This window comes from Dermochelys coriacea, chromosome 7 (assembly GCF_009764565.3).
Source record: "Dermochelys coriacea isolate rDerCor1 chromosome 7, rDerCor1.pri.v4, whole genome shotgun sequence".
Classification (NCBI taxonomy): Eukaryota; Metazoa; Chordata; order Testudines; family Dermochelyidae; genus Dermochelys; species Dermochelys coriacea.
In genome coordinates, this window is record NC_050074.1 from 80,636,737 (window position 1) to 80,664,310 (window position 27,574).

The 27,574-nt window shown below is 40.4% G+C and overlaps 1 protein-coding gene across 5 annotated transcripts in view; it reads right to left on the bottom strand.

The window, feature by feature from the left end:
• Positions 1 to 27,574, bottom strand: part of CTNNA3 (catenin alpha 3) — an 889,777-nt gene that overhangs the window by 72,154 nt on the left and 790,049 nt on the right. For all 5 annotated transcript variants that reach the window (XM_043518063.1, XM_038411313.2, XM_043518062.1 and 2 more), the window contains one exon: positions 18,977 to 19,158. In XM_043518063.1, coding sequence (XP_043373998.1) covers positions 18,977 to 19,158 — 182 coding nt within the window. The remainder of the gene's footprint in view (positions 1 to 18,976; positions 19,159 to 27,574) is intronic.

Below are 27,574 nucleotides of genomic sequence, written 5' to 3' on the forward strand. Positions count from 1 at the left end.
TGGGAGCAATATTACATCCATATTTTTTCCCTGGCAGTGAAATCAGTGCAAATATAACTACTAAAGGAGGGCAGGCTGAAATTCTTGTCTTATGTCTAAAATTTAATATTTGATTTTTTTGCCCCCTTTTCTTTGTCATTCCATCTCCCAATGACTCCTCTTGAACAGACCTACCTGAAGTACTCTCCTTTTAAGACATTGTTTGCTAACATCTCTGCAAAAATGCACCATCTGTGAAGCTTGCATATGCCTCTTTATTACAGGTTACTCTTTCTGAGAGGGAGAGAAAAATACTTTATAGCCTGGTGATTAAGGCACTCATCTGGGTGGTAGAATATGTGGATTTATATTTTCTCTCTGTCTGATTCAGCAGAAGGATTTGAATCCATATCTCCTCTACCTCCCAGGTGAATGGCTTAATCACCAGGCTATAGAGTCATTCTTGTTCTCTTTCTCTTTTGTCTAATGAATATTTATACCACATGAAACAGTTTCAAAAGGAGAGATTGAAGCAACCCACCCCAAATTAACCTATAGCCTGGTGATTATGATGCTTACCTGGCTAAAGGAGATCTGAGTTTAAGCCCCTGCTCCAGAATTAGTGTGACCAGATGTCCCTATTTTATGGGGACAGTCCCAATATTTGAGGATTTTTCTTATATTGGCGCCTATAACTACCACCACCCCCAAATCCCATCCTATCCCATCCTGATTTTTCACACTTGCTGTCTGGTCACCCTAGAATGGAGATTCAAACCTGGGTCTCCAGCACCCCAGGCCAGTTCCAGAACCACTGAGATAATGGTTATAAACGGGGAAAGAGGCACATGTGGTTTTCTGAACCTGGCCCTAAAATATACAGGGAAGTCAAATTCATGAATAGCTTCAGGTTGACCAAAAGTGAATATTTTGGTAAATAAACTATTCATCTGAAAAATTTCACCTAGCTTTAGTCACATTACAGTATTTAGAGACATCCCAGTGTTTCCCAGTGTAGTGACCTTTTATATCACTTTTATATATTTTGTCATCGCAAAATGAGCAGCATGTAGGGGGAAGAAGCAGGCTGGATGTAAAAAAAGAGAGCTAGATACCCAAAAACATCATTATTAGTATAGTAAAGAAAATGCTGAATAATATTAAGCATTTTTGACAAAATAATATTGTATAACAGTTTACTAGAGTTTCAACAAGATTTTTTAAAATAAAGGCTGGAGTAGAAATATTAAATGGGAATAATGACAAGACCTGACAGAAGCATAGATTATTATGTCTTATTTTATCAAGGGACTAAATTTGACCCATTAAACTAAACTAAAAATGTAGTATTTTTATTTGCAGTTATGTACCTGGAAGAAATAGAAGGTGCACAAATACACAGAAAGGTTCTTTATTTCAAAATTGTAAAAACATAGCTGTGAATTCTCCACACCTCCAAGAGCAAAGAGGAAGAAGAAAGAATAGGAAAGAGGTTAAATGCATATTACATGTATATAAAATGTACAGACAAATACATATTATTTATATAAATGCACACACACACATACACACACATCCATCCATCCAAATTGTGGCTGAGCCAAGTGGGAAAGTTCAAGAAGGGAAATTTAACCTTCTCCAACTTGATTCCTTGCAAAGGGGCCAGCCACAATCCCAACGCTTGTTCTCCCATAATGCAAGGAGTGGTGGAACCTGTTGGAACAGAAGCATCAGACTCTCCAGAAGGACTGGCTCATGGCTGCCCCCTCATTCTACACTAGAGAAAATGGCAGAGAGGGTGTAATCCTGTGGTGGTATAGCTCTGCTCTAGCATGAGCTTCCCAGGGCCTCCAGAGCTCGTCACACTAATTTAGCCAGAATACATTTGAGAATTCCCAGTGCTGCATCCTCTGTGGGATAACATAGCCCATAGATATCCATTTTTGATCTTCCTTCCTAAAAGATGTGAACACAACAGTCCAGAGAAAGGATCAGGAGCGAGGGAAGGGAGAAAAGAGGAATTTGTCCAACATTAGCGAGTTCTTGTTGTATTCTGAATTATGAAAAAGTTAATTGATATTCATTGGTGAAACTGAGGAGATTGCCACAGCCATAAAAGAGTTTTGTTTCATATGATGCATTCTTTTTTTCCCCAAAAAAATTTTACAAGGAAATACAAGGGGCTGGGTAGCTGGGAAAAAATGGAGAAAATGTGCAGAATATAGAGGTTACTTATGGGATTTCAGAAAAAAGGTTTATAAATGGAATTTGGTTAAAGCAAATAGTACTGATGATAAGAAAGATACACAAAAGTGCATGAGGGATTGAAAGATTGAGGAATGAAAATGCAGATTCAAAACAAAACAAAGCCAACTTTAGAAATGAACTTACTGATAATAAGCCCCAACAGGTAACCTATGCAACCTAATACAACCACTGAGGTTATATCCTTGAATAGTAAACTAGTCCTTTTATGACTTAAATCCATGTGCTCATTGTAGTTATACATAGATTAGTCATATTTATCCATAGTAATGTTGCTAAGGAAACAAAATAGTGTTGACTTCATTACTTTGTTCTCTAGCTGTTCACTCTATTGGTGCATGGCCATTTAACATACCTTGTTTATCTGCAAAAAGGCAAACATTTTATGAGATCACATTCATCATTCTTCTCACCTAACCTCCTCATTATGGCGTGTCATTTAGCTGTTGAGACCAAACCTATCTATTTACGCATTTTGAAAAGAAATTTTGATTTACAATTCTTTATTAAGAGAGACAAGGTAGGTGCAGTAATATCTTTTGTTAGACCAACTTCTGTTGATAAGAAAGACAAGATTTCAAACTATACAGAACTCTTCAGGTGTGGTAGAAGAGAGCTTTGTGTAGCTCAAAAACTTTTCTCTCTTACCAACAGAAGTTGGCCCAATAAAAGATTACCTCATCCACTCTGTCTCCCCAATATCCTGGAACCAACATGGTTACAACAACACTATATACAAGACTGAGAGAGACAGATCATAATAAGCAATGGTTACAAAAACTGGGAAGGTAGGAAAAAAGACAGAACTCGGGTTACAACAATAAGAGTATACAGTCACTTTGGTTATTAATGTGTGCTGGCTCATGAGGGTTTCATTACTGAAGCATTCAGAACATCATAAAACATTCATGGTAGGTACTGGCCAATGCTTTATAGAGAGAGAACACTACTTGTGCTCCATAACATGGTGTCTATGCAGATCTATCATAAAACCTACCATTCTGGCTTTTTTTGTTATCACTGTGCATGTCAAACTCACCTACATTTCCATAACTATACAGCCTTACAGATTTCTGAATATCTCAGCACCCCAACTGTCTGTGTTTTGAATTATTTTCCCCTGTATTACCTTGCATTTTCCAGGCTGTAACACATTTTGCTATTTTATTCTAATATTTATAATTATGTTAAATCCTTTTCTATTCTTTATCTGTTCTCATTAGTGTTAACAATCCTTCCCAATTTAGTATTGTCTGCACAGCTCTCATCCCAAGCAAATTATAATGTATTTTTCAAGTATGATATTTTGAATTTGTTATTGTGGATCGAATGCTCTTCTAGAGCATATTACACACACACACTCTCTCTCTCTCTCTCTCTCTCTCTCTCTCTCTCTCACACACACACACACACACACACACTTTCCTTTATCCATTCATTTCATTAAGTAGTCCTTTTATCCGTTAGATATTTACAGATTTTTGCCAAATACGATGGGTTTTACACAAGCGATTTTAACAGAAATGAGACTAGACGTAAGGGGCTACATCTGGATTAAGGTTGGGTCTGTGGTTAGGATTGGGCATAAAGATGAGCTAGGATTAGGAATTTGGGTTTGGATTAGACTAGGAATAAAATTAAGGTTTACATCTAGAGTTAGAGTTTGTGCAGAGTTTGTGGTCATGGTAAGAATTAGATTTAGGGTTACCCTAAGGACTACAGTTACAGTAATGCCTAATACTAGGATTCTTAAAGAGAAAATCTCCCTAGGTTTACTTTTAAACAAACAACAGGCATTCCTTTTGTTCCAGTCTTTTATACTGGGTCAACCTCAGTATTAACAGCATTTTATTAACAAATTTCAATTGTCAATAGTAAATGTGAGATGGGTCATTTGGACAGGTTGCAGATATTTCTATATCCTTTTAAATTGTTTGTTACATTATTTCAACTAGGAATCCCTACATATATCTTAAGCAAACATATACACACACTTTTTATCTATTCAAATTGTGATGCGGTAAAATTCATCCGCCATACTCACCAAACAAAATCAATGGGATTCATACAGTGAACAATGTGGAAGATGGAATCCACTCCTGACCCTCAGGCAGGGCAGAGAAGTGGGCAGCTCTGCAGCCCATCTACATACACAATTGCAGATTCTGCCATGGAATAACTACCATGGCACCTATGCAGACCACAGACAGAAGTTCACAGTTACTGGATTGGGTCCTCTAGGGCACATCCACAAACCCCTCCTTCTTAGGGGTATCAGAGTAGCAGCTGTGTTAGTCTGTATTCACAAAAAGAAAAGGGGTACTTGTGGCACCTTAGAGACTAACAAATTTATTTGAGCATAAGCTTTTGTGAGCTACAGCTCACTTCATCGGATGCATTCAATGAAGTGAGCTGTAGCTCACGAAAGCTTATGCTCAAATAAATTTGTTAGTCACTAAGGTGCCACAAGTACTCCTTTTCTTTCTTAGGGGTACATGCTCTGCATAGAGAGTGTCACGTACACCTTGTACATGGCAGGCTGCAGGTCTGCTACTATCAGGTCAGGCTTCTGTATCAGAGATGGACTAAGTATAGAGCTTCTTTCTCAGAGAGATACTCCAGAGATGTCTTCTATACTCCAGAGATGTCTTCTCCTTTAATGGGAAAGGAGTACTTGTGGCACCTTAGAGACTAACAAATTTATTAGAGCATAAGCTTTCGTGAGCTACAGCTCACTTCATCGGATGCATTTGGTGGAAAAAACAGAGGAGAGATTTATATATACACACACAGAGAACATGAAACAATGGGTTTATCATACACACTGTAAGGAGAGTGATCACTTAAGATAAGCCATCACCAACAGCAGGGGGGGGAAGGAGGAAAACCTTTCATGGTGACAAGCAGGTAGGCTAATTCCAGCAGTTAACAAGAATATCAGAGGAACAGTGGGGGGTGTGGTGGGAGGGAGAAATACCATGGGGAAATAGTTTTACTTTGTGTAATGACTCATCCATTCCCAGTCTCTATTCAAGCCTAAGTTAATTGTATCCAGTTTGCAAATTAATTCCAATTCAGCAGTCTCTCGTTGGAGTCTGTTTTTGAAGCTTTTTTGTTGAAGGATAGCCACTCTTAGGTCTGTGATCGAGTGACCAGAGAGATTGAAGTGTTCTCCAACTGGTTTTTGAATGTTATAATTCTTGACGTCTGATTTGTGTCCATTCATTCTTTTACGTAGAGACTGTCCAGTTTGGCCAATGTACATGGCAGAGGGGCATTGCTGGCACATGATGGCATATATCAAGAAGGGTTTCTTCAGGTATGTTGGCAACAAGAAGAAAGCCAAGGAAAGTGTGGGCCCCTTACTGAATGAGGGAGGCAAGCTAGTGACAGAGGATGTGGAAAAAGCTAATGTACTCAATGCTTTTTTTGCCTCTGTTTTCACTAACAAGGTCAGCTCCCAGACTGCTGTGCTGGGCAACACAAAATGGGGAAGAGATGGCCAGCCCTCTGTAGAGATAGAGGTGGTTAGGGACTATTTAGAAAAGCTGGACGTGCACAAGTCCATGGGGCCGGACGAATTGCATCCGAGAGTGCTGAAGGAATTGGCGGCTGTGATTGCAGAGCCCTTGGCCATTATCTTTGAAAACTCGTGGCGAACGGGGGAAGTCCCGGATGACTGGAAAAAGGCTAATGTAGTGCCCATCTTTAAAAAAGGGAAGAAGGAGGATCCTGGGAACTACAGGCCGGTCAGCCTCACCTCAGTCCCTGGAAAAATCATGGAGCAGGTCCTCAAAGAATCAATCCTGAAGCACTTAGAGGAGAGGAAAGTGATCAGGAACAGTCAGCATGGATTCACCAAGGGAAGGTCATGCCTGACTAATCTAATCGCCTTTTATGATGAGATGAGGGAGGAGGGAATATTTCCAACACACCTCTGACCAACATATTAACCCACAGAGACCTTCCTGCCAACACTACAAAAAGAAGGATTCTGGGTGGATTCCTCCTGAAGGTCGAAACAGCAGCCTGGATTTCTACATAGACTGCTTCCGCCGACGTGCACGAGCTGAAATTGTGGAAAAGCAGCATCGCTTACCCCATAACCTCAGCCATGCAGAACACAGTGCCATCCACAGCCTCAGAAACAACTCTGACATCATAATCAAAAAGGCTGACAAAGGAGGTGCTGTCGTCATCATGAATAGGTCAGAGTATGAACAAGAGGCTACTAGGCAGCTCTCCAACACCACTTTCTACAAGCCATTACCCTCTGATCCCACTGAGAGTTACCAAAAGAAACTACAGCATTTGCTCAAGAAACTCCCTGAAAAAGCACAAGAACAAATCCGCACAGACACACCCCTGGAGCCAGGACCTGGGGTATTCTATCTGCTACCCAAGATCCATAAACCTGGAAATCCTGGATGCCCCATCATCTCAGGCATTGGCACCCTGACAGCAGGATTGTCTGGCTATGTAGACTCCCTCCTCAGGCCCTTCGTTACCAGCACTCCCAGCTATCTTCGAGACACCACCGATTTCCTGAGGAAACTACAGTCCATTGGTGATCTTCCTAAAAACACCATCCTAGCCACTATGGATGTAGAAGCCCTCTACACCAACATTCCACACAAAGATGGACTACAAGCCGTCAGGAACAGTATCCCCGATACTGTCACGGCTAACCTGGTGGCAGAACTTTGTGACTTTGTCCTGACCCATAACTATTTCACATTTGGTGACAATGTATACCTTCAAATCAGCGGCACTGCGATGGGTACCCGCATGGCCCCACAGTATGCCAACATTTTTATGGCTGACTTAGAACAACGCTTCCTCAGCTCTCGTCCCCTAATGCCCCTACTCTACTTGCGCTACATTGATGACATCTTCATCATCTGGACCCATGGAAAAGAAGCTCTTGAGGAATTCCACCATGATTTCAACAATTTCCATCCCACCATCAACCTCAGCCTGGACCAGTCCACACAAGAGATCCACTTCCTGGACACTACGGTGCTAATAAGCGATGGTCACATAAACACCACCCTATATCGGAAACCTACTGACCGCTATTCCTACCTACATGCCTCTAGCTTTCATCCAGATCATACCACTCGATCCATTGTCTACAGCCAAGCGCTACGATATAACCGCATTTGCTCCAACCCCTCAGACAGAGACAAACACCTACAAGATCTCTATCATGCATTCCTACAACTACAGTACCCACCTGCTGAAGTGAAGAAACAGATTGACAGAGCCAGAAGAGTACCCAGAAGTCACCTACTACAGGACAGGCCCAACAAAGAAAACAACAGAACGCCACTAGCCATCACCTTCAGCCCCCAACTAAAACCCCTCCAACGCATCATCAAGGATCTACAACCTATCCTGAAGGACGAGCCATCGCTCTCTCAGATCTTGGGAGACAGACCAGTCCTTGCTTACAGACAGCCCCCCAATCTGAAGCAAATACTCACCAGCAACCACACACCACACAACAGAACCACTAACCCAGGAACCTATCCTTGCAACAAAGCCCGTTGTCAACTCTGTCCACATATCTATTCAGGGGATACCATCATAGGGCCTAATCACATCAGCCACACTATCAGAGGCTCGTTCACCTGCACATCTACCAATGTGATATATGCCATCATGTGCCAGCAATGCCCCTCTGCCATGTACATTGGCCAAACTGGACAGTCTCTACGTAAAAGAATGAATGGACACAAATCAGACGTCAAGAATTATAACATTCAAAAACCAGTTGGAGAACACTTCAATCTCTCTGGTCACTCGATCACAGACCTAAGAGTGGCTATCCTTCAACAAAAAAGCTTCAGAAACAGACTCCAACGAGAGACTGCTGAATTGGAATTAATTTGCAAACTGGATACAATTAACTTAGGCTTGAATAGAGACTGGGAATGGATGAGTCATTACACAAAGTAAAACTATTTCCCCATGGTATTTCTCCCTCCCACCCCACCCCCCACTGTTCCTCTGATATTCTTGTTAACTGCTGGAATTAGCCTACCTGGTTGTCACCATGAAAGGTTTTCCTCCTTCCCCCCCCTGCTGTTGGTGATGGCTTATCTTAAGTGATCACTCTCCTTACAGTGTGTATGATAAACCCATTGTTTCATGTTCTCTGTGTGTGTATATATAAATCTCTCCTCTGTTTTTTCCACCAAATGCATCCGATGAAGTGAGCTGTAGCTCACGAAAGCTTATGCTCTAATAAATTTGTTAGTCTCTAAGGTGCCACAAGTACTCCTTTTCTTTTTGCGAATACAGACTAACACGGCTGCTACTCTGAAACTTCTCCTTTAATGTTTTGCCAGGTAAGGCTGAGGTTAGTTTAAATAAGGTATGTTACACATCGCCACCTAGTGGCTGCATACTATAATATAGTTTCAGAGTAATATAGCTTCAGCCGTGTTAGTCTGTATCTGCAAAAAGAAAAGGAGTACTTGTCACACCTTAGAGACTAACAAATTTATTTGAGCATAAGCTTCCGTGAGCTACAGCATGCATCCGATGAAGTGAGCTGTAGCTCACAAAAGCTTATGCTTAAATAAATTTGTTAGTCTCTAAGGTGCCACAAGTAATCCTTTTCATAACATAGTTTAGTATTCCATTGCATCTCTCCCTTTACATTCTACATTCCTACCATTTACAAAATGTACACTATCACACTGTCTTTGAAGTTCAGAACAGATCAGCCTGTTAAGGGTCTCTGAATCATACTGGTTTTCTAATTACATGATCTGAATGCATCATAACTTGGTCATCTGGCTGTTCATTAGTTGCAATGACTCACTTTGATCAGTTTGGAATCTTTGAATTTTCTCCTTCTTCTGCATCTGCAACCTGTGAAATTTTCTCTGTTGATTATTGATTCTGAGGAACAAACTGTAGATGTCTATGGTTTCTGCTAAACTCTCCACTGTTGGCCTCGATCATATATGATCTGGAGATTAAATTCTTATGTACAACAGCTGAAGCTGGTCATCCTTTTTTTCCCATCTTCTTTGGCACAAACACAGTCACAAGTTTCTAGACCTGGCAGTTCTCTAACGGAGTGATGTCTGTTGTAAAGTGTTCATAAACTTTTTTTGATTTTTTTAATCCGATGTGGCTACTTTCTTCATATGTGGCTACTTTGGAGATAGGTTCTTTTCCAAAGTTGGAATAGTTGCTCCGAGTAGTCTTCCCACCAGGAGTTGTACTGGATTATATCCAATAGCTGCTATCGGTGATGATCTGTAGCTCAGAAGAGCAAGGAATGGATCTTCCTCTGGTAGGATTTTCTTGGCTGTTTGTACAGCTCTCTCAGCCTTTCCATTCGCTTGCAGGTAATGTGGTTCTGCTAATAATATGATCAAAAATCATATTTCATTCAGAATGACTCAAATTCTGCTGCAGTGATTTGTGGTCAATTTTCTATCACCAGTTGTTCTGGAATACCAAAATAAGCAAAAGTGCACTTCAGTTTCTTGTTAAAATTGTGACATGTTATGTCTTTCCAGTACATTGTTTCTACATACCTTCAAAAAAATAGTTCACTACGACCAGGTAATGAAGTCTTCTGGCATAAATCTGCAGTTGGTCTTCTCCAAGGTCTGTCTGGTAGAGGTGTCGTTATTAAAAGTTCTTTGTATTGGTCTGTTAGCTATGCAGTATTCACATGCAGATACTTTATTGTTTATGTCTTTGCTCATCCTGGCCACCATACCAACTGGTTGGTCTCTTCAGGGCATTTAGTTAATCCTTGATGACCTTCATGGATAAGATTTAGGATTTCTCCTGTCATTTTGTTCAGAATTATGATGCAGTCACCTTTAATCATGATTCACTTAGTTGTCCAGCTACCAGAGAGTAGTCTCTTGTTACTACCTCAATGTTCTTTATACACATAGGCCAGCTGACCCTAACATATCTGGGAGATGTTGTGTTCTTCTATTGAAGACCCATATGTTAAAATATTGTCCATGAAAACTACAACTCCATTTGTATTTGTTAACAACCCTGCCATCTTTCTTTGAAAAATTTCAATTACACTGGTAATCCCAAAAGGTAATCTTCAAAAGCAAAATTTCCCAAACAGTGATAAATATAGTCAGTTTAGCACTTTAAAGTAATTTTCCAAATGCACTGAAGGTATCCAGCTTGGAGAATACTGTAACTCCTTTCACTTTGGGGAGGAAGTCATCCAGTGTTGGGAAGATACATTTTTCTCTCACAACTGCTTCATTAAGTTTTTAGATCCATACAGATAAGTATTTTTTCTATATTTCTTCGTAATTGGTCCCACTGGGGCATACCATGCTATTAGATCAGATATTTTCTCAGTTATGCCAATCCTCTCTATTCTCTTTAATTCTGTACCTCTTCGTGCAGTAACAGGATAGGAATCCTGCAAAGTGTATGTATACCATATGGTTCAACATGGTCTCTCAAGGTTATTTATACTTTCTCTACTTTCAAAAGTTGAATATCACCAAATATTCCATTGTGTTCTTCCACTTTTTTCAGTAGGCTCATCATGACTGCAACACTGAGGCTGAGAAGAGTGTTGGTCTTTGATCACATACGCTTTGTATGCATAGCTTTTGTCTTCGTAATTGTGTCTACGTTGAACTGGCTCATGCAGTTCAGAATACTTCTAAGGATAATCATAGAATCATAGGATGGGAAGGGACCTCAAGAGGCCATCTAGTCCAGTCCCCTGCACCCCTCATGACAGGACTGAGTATTATCTAGCCCATCCCTGACAGGTGTTTGTCTAATCTGCTCTTAAAAATGTCCAGTGATGGAGATTCCACAATCTCTACAGGCTCTGTCAAATTATTTCAGCTGGGGGGGGGGGAAGAAGGTGATTGTAAGTCCCTTTGGAGACGACAGGTTGCAGAAACAGAAGGAAAGTAGAAGCAAAGGTTGCAAACAGATGGAACAAAGCAACAAAGGTTGCAGGATCAATCTCATAAACATGCCACTCTTCAATGCCCCCAGAGAACTTCAGTTTTGATAGACCTACAGAACGGACAGACGGAAAGCAGTATTTTGCAAGATTTCGAATTGCTGCAAAACTTTATAAGGAAACTGAAGATATACTGGTATCTTCTTTAATTTATGCTATGGGGAAGCAGGCAGAGCAAACCTTTTACCTTTATTAAAGACAGTCATGAAGATGACTATGAAAGAGTTTTGGCTATGTTTGATGCATAATTTATAGCATTCCTCTTAGCACACAATCAGATGCTGGCCTCCCTTAATGCAGTGGAACCCTTGTATGTAGACCCCGTGTGTCGCCTTCATTCATGGTTGAACTTTCCACGTGGCAAACTGGATTTAAACATTAAGGGTTGGGGTCCCCCTAGCAATAGTAATCTTAACCTTGATCTGCAGGGCTTCCCTCCCCACCTAAAAAGTGAGCCCTGTTTTACTGTTATCCCAATCTGAATTCATTAAAAAACAGAGTGTAGTGTTCCCTACTAGCAATACCTCAGTCAAACACATATCCTTTTATTTCAGCAAAAAGAAACTTCTCTTCCCACACTGATAAATATCTTCCTGACTGAAAGTCTGCTGGGGGAAAAAAACTGATCTCATTTACTCTAAAGCTTTAAAGAGATCAATAAAAAAGAGTAATTTTTCATGGGGCCTTTTTAGCCAACCAGAAGTGAAATTTGAATATTTTTTCCAGAATGTTATTAAAACTATTGCAGTAGATAGGCCAATTTCTTACTATGTATGGCAAGTCAACCATTAGGAGGAAGAAAGCACAATAATGATTGATCTAAATTATAAAATAATGTTCCCTTCAAAAATGAAAGCTATATTATTCCTAGGTTCTCTAAAGTGGTTCTAATACACATGTAAAATGATAGGGTACAAAAAACAAACATAAACAAAATTTCTGGAGCTCTGTGTGTGTGTGTACACACCCACACACCACACCCTTGTGTACACTCACTCTCTCCCCAGGGGGAACATTCTGCCTGCCTTAGGAGAAGCATGTATAACCCACTGGTGAGAATGTGTTATAGGTCTCCCTCTATGCTGATCCAAAGAGCATGCAAGTTGTTAAAGAGGACCCTAATTCAATCCCTGTTCTGTGGAGGCCGGCCATCACATGTACACACTGCTACACTTTTTCATTCCTCACATTTATACCAGTCCTCTGCAAGCCAGATGTATGTCTGGTTTTATGTGTGTGTGTGTGTGTGTGTCAATCACACACATGGGACTGCCATCTAGTGAGTAATATGCTGCATCTTGTAAAGGGGCATAGCAACAGGCTCACCGCCCCTGACTGTCAGGAACTGCCAGTAGACAAAATGTTTCTTCTGGAGCATATCTCCACACTTCTTCTAAAAACAATTATAAAAGAAATTATGAAAGAAAACACTTATAAAAAGGCATTGAAAAGTTCCTTACCAATTGTCATAACTTTGGAATGGTCAGAATGGTCTGGACTCAAGAAGTGAGTTATTTCCTTATTGGAAGAAAAACGAGTTGATATAGGACATAGAATCAATAATGTATCCAAGCCTATTTATTTGCAACATATTCAGTTCCCTCAGAATATGGCTTTGAGAAAAAATATTACTTGAAAAAACAGAGCACATCTGTGAATCATTTACTTTAAAAGCTGTTGCAATTCTTTCTTAGGACAACTCTGTCATATCAGCCAGCTATAGGCCAGTCTACTTGATTACAACTGCTTCAGAATCCGATATTCCATGAAAATGTATTTACTCCATTGCCAAACCATTACAATTTCTCTTTCGTTCAGGGGTGAGCTGGTTAGTTCAGAGGCCAAGATTCTGTGCTGAAAGAACAATCCATAGCAGAAATGAATTCTCTCCAGAATAGGTCTTGTCCCAACAAATGTGTCCAGCTTCACCCAACAATGCCAGTTCCCCTAAAAATTCCAACGAGCCTTGTGTCCAACACAGAGTTCTGCTCTAGTCTCTTCCATTCTATTCAGATTCTTATACTGAGCCTATTAACATGGTAAAATATGATTATGTCCAGAATTCAGGTCTAAACAATGTTTTAACTTTATTAGCTGCTAACTTTTGTAGCTGGGTCCCACAACATGGTATCTTTCTGAAGTACAGATGGGACTTTGGAAAATTCATCTGCATATCAGATATAACTGAGTTGTGTGTGTGTGTGTATAATACTAATTCACTATCTACCACATTCAGCACACAATGATGGATTCTGAGATCTGGCTCGCCAACCTCTTTCATGAGGAACAAAGGACAGAGTACAATCATTTTATAATCTTTTTGTATGGCACCTAACATACTTTGGGCCATTCAGAAAATAATCAACAACAACAACTTGAACTGGTGTTATAACATGGGAAAACATTTTTAAAATTATAACGATACAGAAAATATGTTACAAATGAACTCAATAACTAGCTCTGAAATAGGACTTTTCATCAGTAAATATCAAAGTGCTTTACAAAGGAAGTATCATTTTCCCCATTTTATAGATGGGGAATCTGAGGCCCAGAAAGGCAGGGGTGCTGGAACAATGTTTATAGTGCGGCTGGGGGTGCTGAAAGCCATTGAACCAAACTATAAACCCCATATATAATGGAAAGCACTTCAAGCCAGAGGGTGCAGAAGCACCCCCAGCACCCTTAGTTCTAGCATCTATGCAGAAAGGTGAACTGACTTGCCCAAAATAATACTAGATTAACATTAATATTAGTACTCATTAGTTTAGGAAGTATTGCCTGAGAGGCAGTATCTTAGCATGTAAACTGTTGTAACCAGTCTATCAGTCGCTGTAGAAAAGGAAGAAGGAAGGGGACATGAAGGATGATTTTCCAATGCAATATTCACAAAGGATGGATTTCTCATTCCTGTCTCAAAACACACATTAAGCAATAACTTAGAGCAGCTTGATGTATGAAGTAGTATGGAAGAGGAATCTGTTGAAAGAGTATTAGAGGTGGAAATATATGTAATTAAAAAAAATTCACCCAAAAGAGAGAAGTAAGGGAGCAAGGTTCTGGTTGTAGGTTGAACACACGTCAGGAAAGCACCATCAGGCCCAAAAGCAGTTTTCATTTATTTTTCTACTTCTATCTGGTGTTTTTGAAGCCTGAGCAGTACAGTGACAATTTTTCTATTCTTTGTACATTTTTTACTCCAACCTTCTCAGAGAAACTGAGATTGACCCCTGAGATGCTGTTAAAGAAAATCCGGAGAAATCTCTACCACAATTTTCCCCAACAGCCGTAACCTTCAGCAAACACACGAGAGAAAAAAAACTGGCATTGACTAACTTCAGACGTTATCTATACAGTAGCATCAACTCTGCTGAAATAAGGCTGCTAGAGACACAGTGATTCAGAACAACATATGCCTTGCTTCCAAACCATCCACATTCATAGGTGGGTGGCACCTGTGGCTGATGTGGGGCCCCAAATAATATATATTTAAAACATATTTAAACATGCAAAATCAAAATAATAAACAGGGTGGGTTTAATATCCATGTATGTAGTACAGAAATCACCTGTTAGCACCAATACCAGCTGCTGCAAATGTTCAGCTGTGTCTTTCCACCCTTGAGCAGATATTTTTATGTTAATCATATATAATAGTTTTCTATGACAGAATTGCCCAGTTGATAGGTAGTACTCAGGGTAGGTAGTACTCATATTAGTTATACTTGGGTTTCAATAAGTCAATAGATGGTGTATCATATAAAAAGTTTCAGCAACATAGGAAAAATATATCTTACATAAAATTACCGTACTATGGAGTAACACCTAGCTACAGACCATGAGCAGGAAATGATCTTTAATTGAATTACCGCTAGGTAGGAATGGTTTAAAATGATGTTTTGCAGAAACAAGAATCAGGACTAAAAGATTTTGTTAAAATCTTGAGACAAAAATATCAACTATTTATGCAGACATAATTAATTGATTTAATTGAGAGTTTTGCCTGAGTCATGAATGTTTTGAGGTCAACAATGACTTTGTTTTAGTTAAATGTATTATTGTTATAAAAATGTGAAAGATAACACATACACACTAGGATAAACTGATACTGCAGTGTGACCTTCAGAGACTAAGGCTGTGATGCATTCAATGAGATTAAATAAAAATTAGTTCAAAGTAACACATTTGAAGGAAAACAGAAACCAGCTTAGACACCAACTGGGCAGACAAGCAAATTCACAATTTATCTGAGTAATTTCTGATTAACCAAATAGGACGTCTGAATCTTTTATTCCTTCCAAGTCCAACTGTTTGAAATCACAGGCTGGGGGTACCAAACCATGAGTCCAGCCAGTGCATGACTTGATTATAGTAGTTTCTACCATCAGATTTTCATGTGGTGGGTAGAGGAAAAGCCATTGGTGTCCCTCAGCACTATATATTTGCTCTTTGCCATCTCTGAAATCACAAGTGGTAGCATAAAGGGATAGATCTACACTTCCTTCAACAATGAGTCCACTTATTCTTTGCATACCTACAGGATTGCACTTTCTGGGACTGTAAATCTGCAACTTTTAAGAACAAATCAAAAGGTATTGACTACAAAAGAGGGGCACTATTACTGGAAGTGTTCAAATGCAGGTTAATAAGAAAAAAATGAAATAATACTGGAAAACATTCTGCACAAGACCGGGAATCAAACTGAATAACCACATGCATCTCTTCAACTATAATCTAAGAGTAAAAGACTAAAGAAAAAACATATATCTACTAAGAACTGCAGTTTAGTAACATCTGCACAGTCTACACACTATGGGCCAGATCTTCAGCTGTACTAGAGCTCTTGCTCTAAGTTGTGCCCAACTATCTATGGTCTCAAGGCATTGTTCTGAGAGCAAAGGACAGATTCAGTGTAGCAGTGTTAAGGCCACAGCTCCTTCCCTCTGGCAATGTCCCACACTCAGTGCCAGGTGTATGTCAGCTCTGAGTTACCTAAGATGCATATTGTGGAGAGAGACAGTGAGAGGGAGAAGGAAAGGGAAAGGGAAAGGGAAAGGGAGAACTCCCAGAGCACTGGGCCTGGTGCAAAATTTGAGGCCTGAACCAAAGGCTATAAACCAAAATCATGCCATGTATTAAAGCAAATGCTTACAAGTTCACTGACCAGTATATGAACATGGCAAATTTGTTGCTAATGTACTAGGCACTAAATATTTACATAAATATATTCCAGCAAGTAGAATATACATCCCAATCTAGTACAAGATAAGATGATTTGACAAAATAATTAACAGGAATGTTTTGCCCAAGTTATCAGGTGCAAAGGGAGGTAACAAAGATGTCATGAAATATATAAGGTAGTGTATAAGTTGTGTATTCCAGTTGTTTGACTCAGTCTATAGAGGTTGGGATACCCCGCCTTAGCCCTTTGTGTGGCCAAAAACTACCACTGCTCACTGAGCCACTCCTTGCCACGGGGCACTCGTGCTAGCATACCTGTAACCATGGAGCTAGGGTGCTAGGACTGTGCCTCGGAGGCAATAAACCTGGCAAAGTACCTTTGTCACCAAACCATGCCAGTGGTCTTTCTTTATGAGTAGCATCCAGGCCTGCTGAATTAACATGCTGCACTATCTACTAACAACATTGGCAGTCCAAGAGCAGAAGCCCCGAGCAGCCTAAAGAGCATTACCGAGGCAACAGCCTTCCAGCTTCCAGCACTTAACCACACTGAGTGGTACTATCAAGGTCTGCTAAGCTAGCTATCTGTGCAGAGCTGAACAGAACACTGAAAGAACACACACACACACAAACCTACTGACGAACCTCTTATGCAAAGGGAATCCCTAAGTAGCTGTATAAGCTTGATTTCCAGTTACTTTGCACCGGCAGAGCGGGGCATATGAGCCAGATGGTAGGGGATCTGGCTCAATAACTGCAAATACCTAAATTGCGATTAATTTGTTTGCTTTTGCTCAGACCTTTTTGGATATATGAGGTGCATTGTGGGGTGTAGCATGTTTCTTAGTATTTCTGAGAGTTTCTGGAATACAAGTGATTTTTGATCCAGTGCTGTAGTTGTAGGGCCTGTAAGTAAAAAAAAATTATTTTTTCCACTAAAAATTTTGTTTCCAGTTACTGGACTGCCATCCTTTCAGATTTTAATGTTATCTTTCTGAGTTTTATGCTCCAACCCATTTTCAGTGGTAGTGGTTTTTATGGGAATAAGTACAAGAAGAGCAAAATCTGATGATGTTGGACATGCAAGTGTGGCTCACACTGAAATCAATGAGAGCCACACAGAGAAACTGGGAATAGATTAGTCAAGATTAATGGAGCCTATTTCTAAATCCGTTAATTCATGTATTTTGGTGAGAGAGATGCAGAATGAGTGTTTTTAATTGTGAAAGTGTATGGGCACATCTCCATCTTTACAGTACATCTTTTTATTTTATAGAAGTGTAATATATCATTATGCAACATATGCTCATAAAATAAAGTTAAAAAGCATTGGGTTTCAGGAATTCCAAATTATGAAGAATTTGAGAAGTGCTGGCATGAGGAAATATAGAAACTGTCTTTCCACAGGAACAAGCTTGGGGCCAGATCCTCAGGTGGTGTAAATTGGTTCAGCTTTGCTGACCCCAATGAAACTAAATCAAGTTACATCAGGTAAGGATCTAGCCCCTTGTGCCTTAAATTTTCCCCTTGCCTTACAGGAAAGGATTGTCTTTTTTTAAAGGAACCCATTGGTTTCTGATGGTATTCACCCCATATAGGTCAGGAAGTTCCCAGGACAAATGGTGGAACATTTGGCATATCCACAAGTATTTTATTAATAAACACATATAATAAACAAAAAGAAAAGGAGTACTTGTTGTACCTTAGAGACTAACAAATTCGTTAGTCTCTAAGGTGCCACAAGTACTCCTTTTCTTTTTGTGAATGCAGACTAACATGGCTGCTACTCTGAAACATAATAAACAATTGATATCCCCTTGATATCATGGTGCCTTATGAGCGTTACTATACATATAGTCAATGCAAGACAGAATAGATTTCTAAAACAGAGACTGTTTCATGTAGTAGTGTGACCAGTTACTAACACCACCAGAGAGAAATGCCTACCTTTAAAACTATCTGCAGTACGGCAGAATGTTTTTATACTATATAATACAGCATAACATATACTGCAAAGAGGTACGGTAACTCAACATAAGTAATCAAAAGAAATGTGAAGTTAGATATGTATCAGTCCAAGTGTCTACTTGCTTGTCATTTGCAATGTACAGTACATGTTGTATGCATGTCTGCTGTGTACTGTATGTTTGACAGCATCCTATGGTACACTTTGCAAAAGACTAGAGAACTTAAATTACTTTAGGTCAGTTTATTCCTTTCACTGAAAGAAAGCAAGAAAGAAAAGAAGTTAAAATGCTAAGAGGATCAACTGGATCAACATCCCTGAGCAAAATGTGGGAAAAAAATAAATCAAAATGAGGACAGAGATAGGCATCATGTTTTTTCTTTCAAGGATAAATAGAGTGCAAAACTTTGAAGATCCCTTCTGGTGTTTCAGCTTTTCACATCTAATTCTTTAAACCTCAATTATATTAGCTTTGCCAATCAGTTTTACAAAGATTTTGTCACCTGCCATTGTAAACTCTTAGTATTTCTCATTTTACCAATGTGACAACTGCCCCTAACACTTATAAATATTGAAGATCATTTTCCACATAATTACCTTGTGAAGTCTGTCATCTCCATCATAATCACACACATCCTCTTAGCCAAAACTATGATGTCATTGCTGGTATCATCCCATATTTCAATCTCTGCATCAAGCTTACTTTTGACTTTCTTGAAGTCAGCCACTTGCTCAGCTATCTTTTCTTTTTCAGCCTCTGGCAGTTGAGTCATCTTAGCCTGAAACATAAGATAATTTGATTTGCAAAATGCCTGTCTGTTTCTAAGAGTAATTTCTTTTTGGTAAAATCACTGGACATTACTAAATATATGTTTTAAATATACATGGGCCCGAACCAACACCTCCAATCTGAACACCTTTCAATTTCATAACTGGGCCTTATCTCTAGAACAATATGTAATGAAATTCTGAAATGTAATACTCCTGAATTTTGAGTAGATCCAGATCAAATTCATGCTTTGAAGTTCAAGTCCATCTACAATACTCACCTTCTAACCAAAGATGACACCTCTTACTTTTTAATGGTATTCATCAATTGTCTTTGGAACGTTTCTGCAGGGATTCTAACAATGGGAAAAGTCAACCTCCATTCTATGGTCAGTTCTCATCTCCATTAAGAAATTCATGATGAGAAGCATATCAGAATCTCCAATCAGCTCAAATAACAAAACTCTGAGTGCAAGCTACATCTAAAAGGACTAAAATATTAATTATTGTACCTATGAGAATAATAGTAAAAAAAAAAACGATCAAACCCACATATGCAGAACTCTGAAGATGCTGATTTCTTCTTGAATATGAAGGTGATCTGGATGAATGCAGAAACAAATTGCTAATCATTCTTGTAAATAAAGCCCATTATTCTGCTTTGCCATAGTTTGTGGCCCTTTTTACTCATTTTTTCTGCAAACTTTTATGCAAATGATTTTTTCTTCATCAGAATATTCAAACACAAAAGCATCCTGAATACTAACATATAGGGCCCTGTCAAATTCACAGCCATGAAAAACATGTTACGGATCATGAAATCTGGCCTTCCCCCATAAAATCTGGTCTTTTCTGTGCTTTTACCTTATATTATACAGATTTCACGGGGGAGGAGGAGTGGAAGGGGGGCAAAGAGACCAGTGTTTCTCAAATTGGGGTTCCTGACCCAAAAGGGAGTTGCGGGGGGGGGTCGCAAAGTTATTTTGGGGGGCGGTCACGGTATTGCCACCCTTACTTCTGTGGTGCCTTCAGAGATGGATGACCAGAGAGCGTTGGCTATTGGCCAAGCACCCAAATCTGAAGGCAGTGCCCTGCCAGCAGCAGCACAGAAGTAACTGTGGCAATACCATCCCATGCCACCCTTGATGCTGCCTTCAGAGCTAGACAGCCAGAGAGTTGCAACTTCTGACTGAGGGCCCAGCTCTGCAGGCAGCAGCCCAGAAGCAAAGGTGGCAATACCATCCCATGCCATTCTTATTGCTGCACTATTGCTGGTGGTGGCTCTGCCTTCGGAACTGAGCTTCCAGCCAGCAGACATCGCTCTCCACCTGCCCAGCTCTGAAGGCAGAGCTGCCGCCAGCAGCAGCGCAGAAGAAAGGGTAGCAGTACTGCAAACCACCCACCCTATAACCTTGTGACTCCCTGCCCCAACTCCTTTTTGGGTCAGGATCCCTACAACTACAACACTGTGAAATTTAAGATTTAAATAGCTGAAATCATGAAATTTACAATTTTTTAAGTCCTATGACCATGACATTAACCAAAATGGACCGTGAATTTGGTAGGGCGTCCTAATATATATCTATGATTGTATTCAATCCAGAAATGCACTTGCAGCTATTTTGAAAGCTATTTGTGGTTCAAAGCTGGACAGGGCCCTGTAAAACTGAGTAGGAGGAAGCTCTACTATTCAATTCCCCCCCCCCCTTTAACTGGTTCTGCCACCAGAATTTCTTCTCCCTGAGAGAGAATGTGTGCACATGCTACTGTATGTATGTACTGTGCCCTGAAGTCAAGCAATGACAAGACACATCAGGAATATTCATCTGACCAAATTAACTATTTTTGCTCTTGTAAGCTTCGTTTCCATACTTAGTTTTTGAAAGATGTGGGGACATCCTTTTATACAAAGCAAGGCCCAGCACCTCAAATCTAGAGCCCTGCAAGTAGCAAGAAAAGCAGAAACCACAGCATTATCATCCTTGTCATACATTGCTACATACACTAACCAGAAGCCACAAACCATATTACAAGGTTCCCTCAGAAACTTAGAGCAGCGGCAGAAAAGTATCATCATCACAGAGAGCGGAAGTCATAGCTGCTAGTTGCTCCAGGAGCTCTTTTTTGCTTAGCTTCAGTCCCATTGTGGTCTAGTAACTTAGGCAAGTATATTGGTCTTTTCCACAGCAAAGTACAGAGGCTCAAGGGAATACAAAGCAATTTTCCACATGCAGCAAAAGAAATGAAGGATGAAGAAATTAATCGGAAAATGGAGATTCTCCCACCCACTCCTTTTGTTGATTATATATGCATACAGAGATGCAGATGAAAAAAATTGTAACATAATCAAGCCCAATAACAACAAAGCAGTGGGTAAAGAGAAATAATTATGACATGCTGCCTCGCCCTAGTACCACTTGCCTACTATTGAGACCAATACTCATACTCTATCTCATCCATTCTCTTTGTGGTCCTAACACTGGATGAATCCACTTGGAGCTTAGAGATAATGAGGACAAGCCCAAAGTCCTCCAGAAGGAACACTCTCCACAATCTGATCTGCCACATCCTGCTCCGAGAGAATTATAGTAGCAGATTTGGATCAGGCCCCTGCAAATTCACACAGCCACCAAGCCGATAAGCTTATGCTCCCATTTGTTAATGTCTCTATCTGCCTGAGGAGATAAGAGGCAATGGCATCTTTAAATCCTGGGTCCATGAACAAAAAAAAGTCAGAAGTATAATGTCCTGGAGTATATATTCATCTGAGGCAACACACAGCACTTTTAAGGGAACTTCTAGACTTTTGTTATCATTTGCCTGATCATACCATGCAGAGAGTTCACATTTTTCTCCAATAGAAAGATCAGTGGAATGCACTGGCTAGTATTAGAGTCATCGCTGCTGATGAACCTCAGGGCAACTGTCAAATCCCCTCAGAATGTCACAAAATTCTTATATGAAATAATGTTGTATGAGAGATGGAAAATATACCACAGTTGCCCATTTTTCAGAGTAGCAGCTGTGTTAGTCTGTATTTGCAAAAAGAAAAAGAGTTCTTGTGGCAGCTTAGAGACTAACAAATTTATTTGAGCATAAGCTTTCGTGAGCTACAGTTCACTTCATCGGATGCAGTTGCCCATGTTACCTCTGTAGCTAGAGAGCTTAGGCATTGAGACAATCAAATAAAAAAATACACAAAGAGAGCTGACTGCGCCTACGTGCAATTAGGATTGTGCAAGTACACACAAATGCAATTACTGAATGTGAATGTGACAGGAGAAAAAATGGATAAAAAGCCGATAGTGAATATGACTTATATGTCTTTCTTCCGAAATCAGAAGGAGTCCTGCCTGTTAAAATAAGGGATACATATACACAGCAAAATGTAATCCTCTTTCTTGTTGAAAAGAGTAAAAGAAAAGGTTTAAATGTTCTAGAATTCTCCACACTGGCTTGCCACCTGCCATTTCTCTCTCTCCCTAAAATGCTCCCCCACCTTCATCTTAAGAACTGAGATCCAATCATTTGTTTAGGCCCTTATCCTATTTAGAAAAAATATCCGATCAGGATTTAAAAAAAACCAGACATTAGCATGTGATTTAGGTAACCAGATTAATGCCTTGAGCAGCAAATCATAAATATTGCATACTCAAATGAACAGTCTTGGGGCTCTGGCTGGGCACAGGAATAACCATCATATACTTGATTGCAGGATAGGGGCCAGAGTGAGTAGTTCACAAACAATCCATTTAGGGTTGCCAATTTTTGTTGGATATGTTCCTGGAGATTTCATCACATGACATAATCTTTAATTAAAGATTAATATTTAATTCCTGGAGACTCCTGGTCAAATCTGGAGTGTTGGCAACCCTAAATCTATTGGCTAGAAGTGTTCCAGACAAAGCATTTAATCAGATACAAATTGAGAATAAATATGTACAAATTACTGTGTGCTGACAATTTGAAAACAGAAAAGTGGGCTAAATGTTGTGAGGGAACCCAAGTAGCAGTTTTAGTCCAGTAGGGTTTATCTTGTTGGATGGGGAAGGTGTTGGGGTATGTTTTTATATCTGGGCCATTGAGTCTGAACACAAGGGATCTATGAAGGAAAGGAGTACTTGTGGCACCTTAGAGACTAACAAATTTATTAGAGTATAAGCTTTCGTGAGCTACAGCTCACTTCATCGGATGCATTTGGTGGAAAAAACAGAGGAGAGATTTATATACACACACACAGAGAACATGAAACAATGGGTTTATCATACACACTGTAAGGAGAGTGATCACTTAAGATAAGCCATCACCAACAGCAGGGGGGGGGAAGGAGGAAAACCTTTCATGGTGACAAGCAGGTAGGCTAATTCCAGCAGTTAACAAGAATATCAGAGGAACAGTGGGGGGTGGGGTGGGAGGGAGAAATACCATGGGGAAATAGTTTTACTTTGTGTAATGACTCATCCATTCCCAGTCTCTATTCAAGCCTAAGTTAATTGTATCCAGTTTGCAAATTAATTCCAATTCAGCAGTCTCTCGTTGGAGTCTGTTTTTGAAGCTTTTTTGTTGAAGTATAGCCACTCTTAGGTCTGTGATCGAGTGACCAGAGAGATTGAAGTGTTCTCCAACTGGTTTTTGAATGTTATAATTCTTGACGTCTGATTTGTGTCCATTCATTCTTTTACGTAGAGACTGTCCAGTTTGGCCAATGTACATGGCAGAGGGGCATTGCTGGCACATGATGGCATATATCACATTGGTAGATGCGCAGGTGAACGAGCCTCTGATAGTGTGGCTGATGTGATTAGGCCCTATGATGGAATCCCCTGAATAGATATGTGGACAGAGTTGGCAACGGGCTTTGTTGCAAGGATAGGTTCCTGGGTTAGTGGTTCTGTTGTGTGGTGTGTGGTTGCTGGTGAGTATTTGCTTCAGATTGGGGGGCTGTCTGTAAGCAAGGACTGGTCTGTCTCCCAAGATCTGAGAGAGCGATGGCTCGTCCTTCAGGATAGGTTGTAGATCCTTGATGATGCGTTGGAGAGGTTTTAGTTGGGGGCTGAAGGTGATGGCTAGTGGCGTTCTGTTCTTTTCTTTGTTGGGCCTGTCCTGTAGTAGGTGACTTCTGGGTACTCTTCTGGCTCTGTCAATCTGTTTCTTCACTTCAGCAGGTGGGTATTGTAGTTGTAGGAATGCATGATAGAGATCTTGTAGGTGTTTATCTCTGTCTGAGGGGTTGGAGCAAATGCAGTTATATCGTAGCGCTTGGTTGTAGACAATGGATCGAGTGGTATGATCTGGATGAAAGCTAGAGGCATGTAGGTAGGAATAGCGGTCAGTAGGTTTCCGATATAGGGTGGTGTTTATGTGACCATCGCTTATTAGCACCGTAGTGTCCAGGAAGTGGTTCTCTTGTGTGGACTGGTCCAGGCTGAGGTTGATGGTGGGATGGAAACTGTTGAAATCATGGTGGAATTCCTCAAGAGCTTCTTTTCCATGGGTCCAGATGATGAAGAATACCCCAGGTCCTGGCTCCAGGGGTGTGTCTGTGCGGATTTGTTCTTGTGCTTTTTCAGGGAGTTTCTTGAGCAAATGCTGTAGTTTCTTTTGGTAACTCTCAGTGGGATCAGAGGGTAATGGCTTGTAGAAAGTGGTGTTGGAGAGCTGCCTAGTAGCCTCTTGTTCATACTCCGACCTATTCATGATGACGACAGCACCTCCTTTGTCAGCCTTTTTGATTATGATGTCAGAGTTGTTTCTGAGGCTGTGGATGGCACTGTGTTCTGCATGGCTGAGGTTATGGGGTAAGCGATGCTGCTTTTCCACAATTTCAGCTCGTGCACGTCGGCGGAAGCAGTCTATGTAGAAATCCAGGCTGCTGTTTCGACCTTCAGGAGGAGTCCACCCAGAATCCTTCTTTTTGTAGTGTTGGCAGGAAGGTCTCTGTGGGTTAATATGTTGGTCAGAGGTGTGTTGGAAATATTCCTTGAGTCTGAGACGTCGAAAATAGGATTCTAGGTCACCACAGAACTGTATCATGTTCGTGGGGGTGGAGGGGCAAAAGGAGAGGCCCCGAGATAGGACAGATTCTTCCGCTGGGCTAAGAGTATAGTTGGATAGATTAACAATATTGCTGGGTGGGTTACAGGAACCATTGTTGTGGCCCCTTGTGGCATATAGTAGTTTAGATAGCTTAGTGTCCTTTTTCTTTTGTAGAGAATCAAAGTGTGTTTTGTAAATGGCTTGTCTAGTTTTTGTAAAGTCCAGCCACGAGGAAGTTTGTGTGGAAGGTTGGTTCTTTATGAGAGTATCCAGTTTTGAGAGCTCATTCTTAATCTTTCCCTGTTTGCTGTAGAGGATGTTGATCAGGTGGTTCCGCAGTTTCCTTGAGAGTGTGTGGCACAAGCTGTCAGCATAGTCTGTGTGGTATGTAGATTGTAATGGATTTTTTACCTTCAGTCCTTTCGGTATGATGTCCATCTGTTTGCATTTGGAGAGGAAGATGATGTCTGTCTGTATCTGTGCGAGTTTTTTCATGAAGTTGACAGATTTCCACTCTATACGGCTAAATTCAGTGCCTTGCATAATCACAGGTTTCAGAGTAGCAGCCGTGTTAGTCTGTATTCGCAAAAAGAAAAGGAGTACTTGTGGCACCTTAGAGACTAACAAATTTATTAGAGCATAAGCTTTCTTGAGCTACAGCTCACTTCATCGGATGGTCACATAAACACCACCCTATATCGGAAACCTACTGACCGCTATTCCTACCTACATGCCTCTAGCTTTCATCCAGATCATACCACTCGATCCATTGTCTACAGCCAAGCGCTACAATATAACCGCATTTGCTCCAACCCCTCAGACAGAGACAAACACCTACAAGATCTCTATAATGTATTCCTACAACTACAATACCCACCTGCTGAAGTGAAGAAACAGATTGACAGAGCCAGAAGAGTACCCAGAAGTCACCTACTACAGGACAGGCCCAACAAAGAAAACAACAGAACGCCACTAGCCATCACCTTCAGCCCCCAACTAAAACCTCTCCAACGCATCATCAAGGATCTACAACCTACCTGAAGGACGAGCCATCGCTCTCTCAGATCTTGGGAGACAGACCAGTCCTTGCTTACAGACAGCCCCCCAATCTGAAGCAAATACTCATCAGCAACCACACACCACACAACAGAACCACTAACCCAGGAACCTATCCTTGTAACAAAGCCCGTTGCCAACTCTGTCCACATATCTATTCAGGGGATACCATCATAGGGCCTAATCACATCAGCCACACTATCAGAGGCTCGTTCACCTGCGCATCTACCAATGTGATATATGCCATCATGTGCCAGCAATGCCCCTCTGCCATGTACATTGGCCAAACTGGACAGTCTCTACGTAAAAGAATGAATGGACACAAATCAGACGTCAAGAATTATAACATTCAAAAACCAGTTGGAGAACACTTCAATCTCTCTGGTCACTCGATCACAGACCTAAGAGTGGCTATACTTCAACAAAAAAGCTTCAAAAACAGACTCCAACGAGAGACTGCTGAATTGGAATTAATTTGCAAACTGGATACAATTAACTTAGGCTTGAATAGAGACTGGGAATGGATGAGTCATTACACAAAGTAAAACTATTTCCCCATGGTATTTCTCCCTCCCACCCCACCCCCCACTGTTCCTCTGATATTCTTGTTAACTGCTGGAATTAGCCTACCTGCTTGTCACCATGAAAGGTTTTCCTCCTTTCCCCCCCCGCTGTTGGTGATGGCTTATCTTAAGTGATCACTCTCCTTACAGTGTGTATGATAAACCCATTGTTTCATGTTCTCTGTGTGTGTGTATATAAATCTCTCCTCTGTTTTTTCCACCAAATGCATCCGATGAAGTGAGCTGTAGCTCACGAAAGCTTATGCTCTAATAAATTTGTTAGTCTCTAAGGTGCCACAAGTACTCCTTTTCTTTTTGCGAATACAGACTAACATGGCTGCTACTCTGAAACAAGGGATCTATGTTGATTCCACATGTTCCTGTATTTAACTTTTACAGTATGGAAAATTCTGAGCATTTTATATATTTAAATGGTGACTTAAATCTTTAAAGGTTTCTTTTGTTCCTAAAGGGATATTAATGTATGTCCTGCAGTCATCACCACACCCAGAAATATAGCGTAAACTCCTTTTAGAGAATTCTCTGGAAAAGAGATTCTTAGATTGCTTGAACTGCCCAATATAACTGCTATTCACACATCCTGTGAGAGAAAGACTGCCACTCCTATAATTGTTTCATTAAAATAGATCTTGATTTGATTGATTTCATTTTTAATATCTCCTGGTAATGTAGAGTGCTGGCAGTTAGAAGCTTTTAAGGGCTAGCCCCGCTTTATGAGCAAGATTGTCAGTTAGCAATCTGCCCCAAGTAA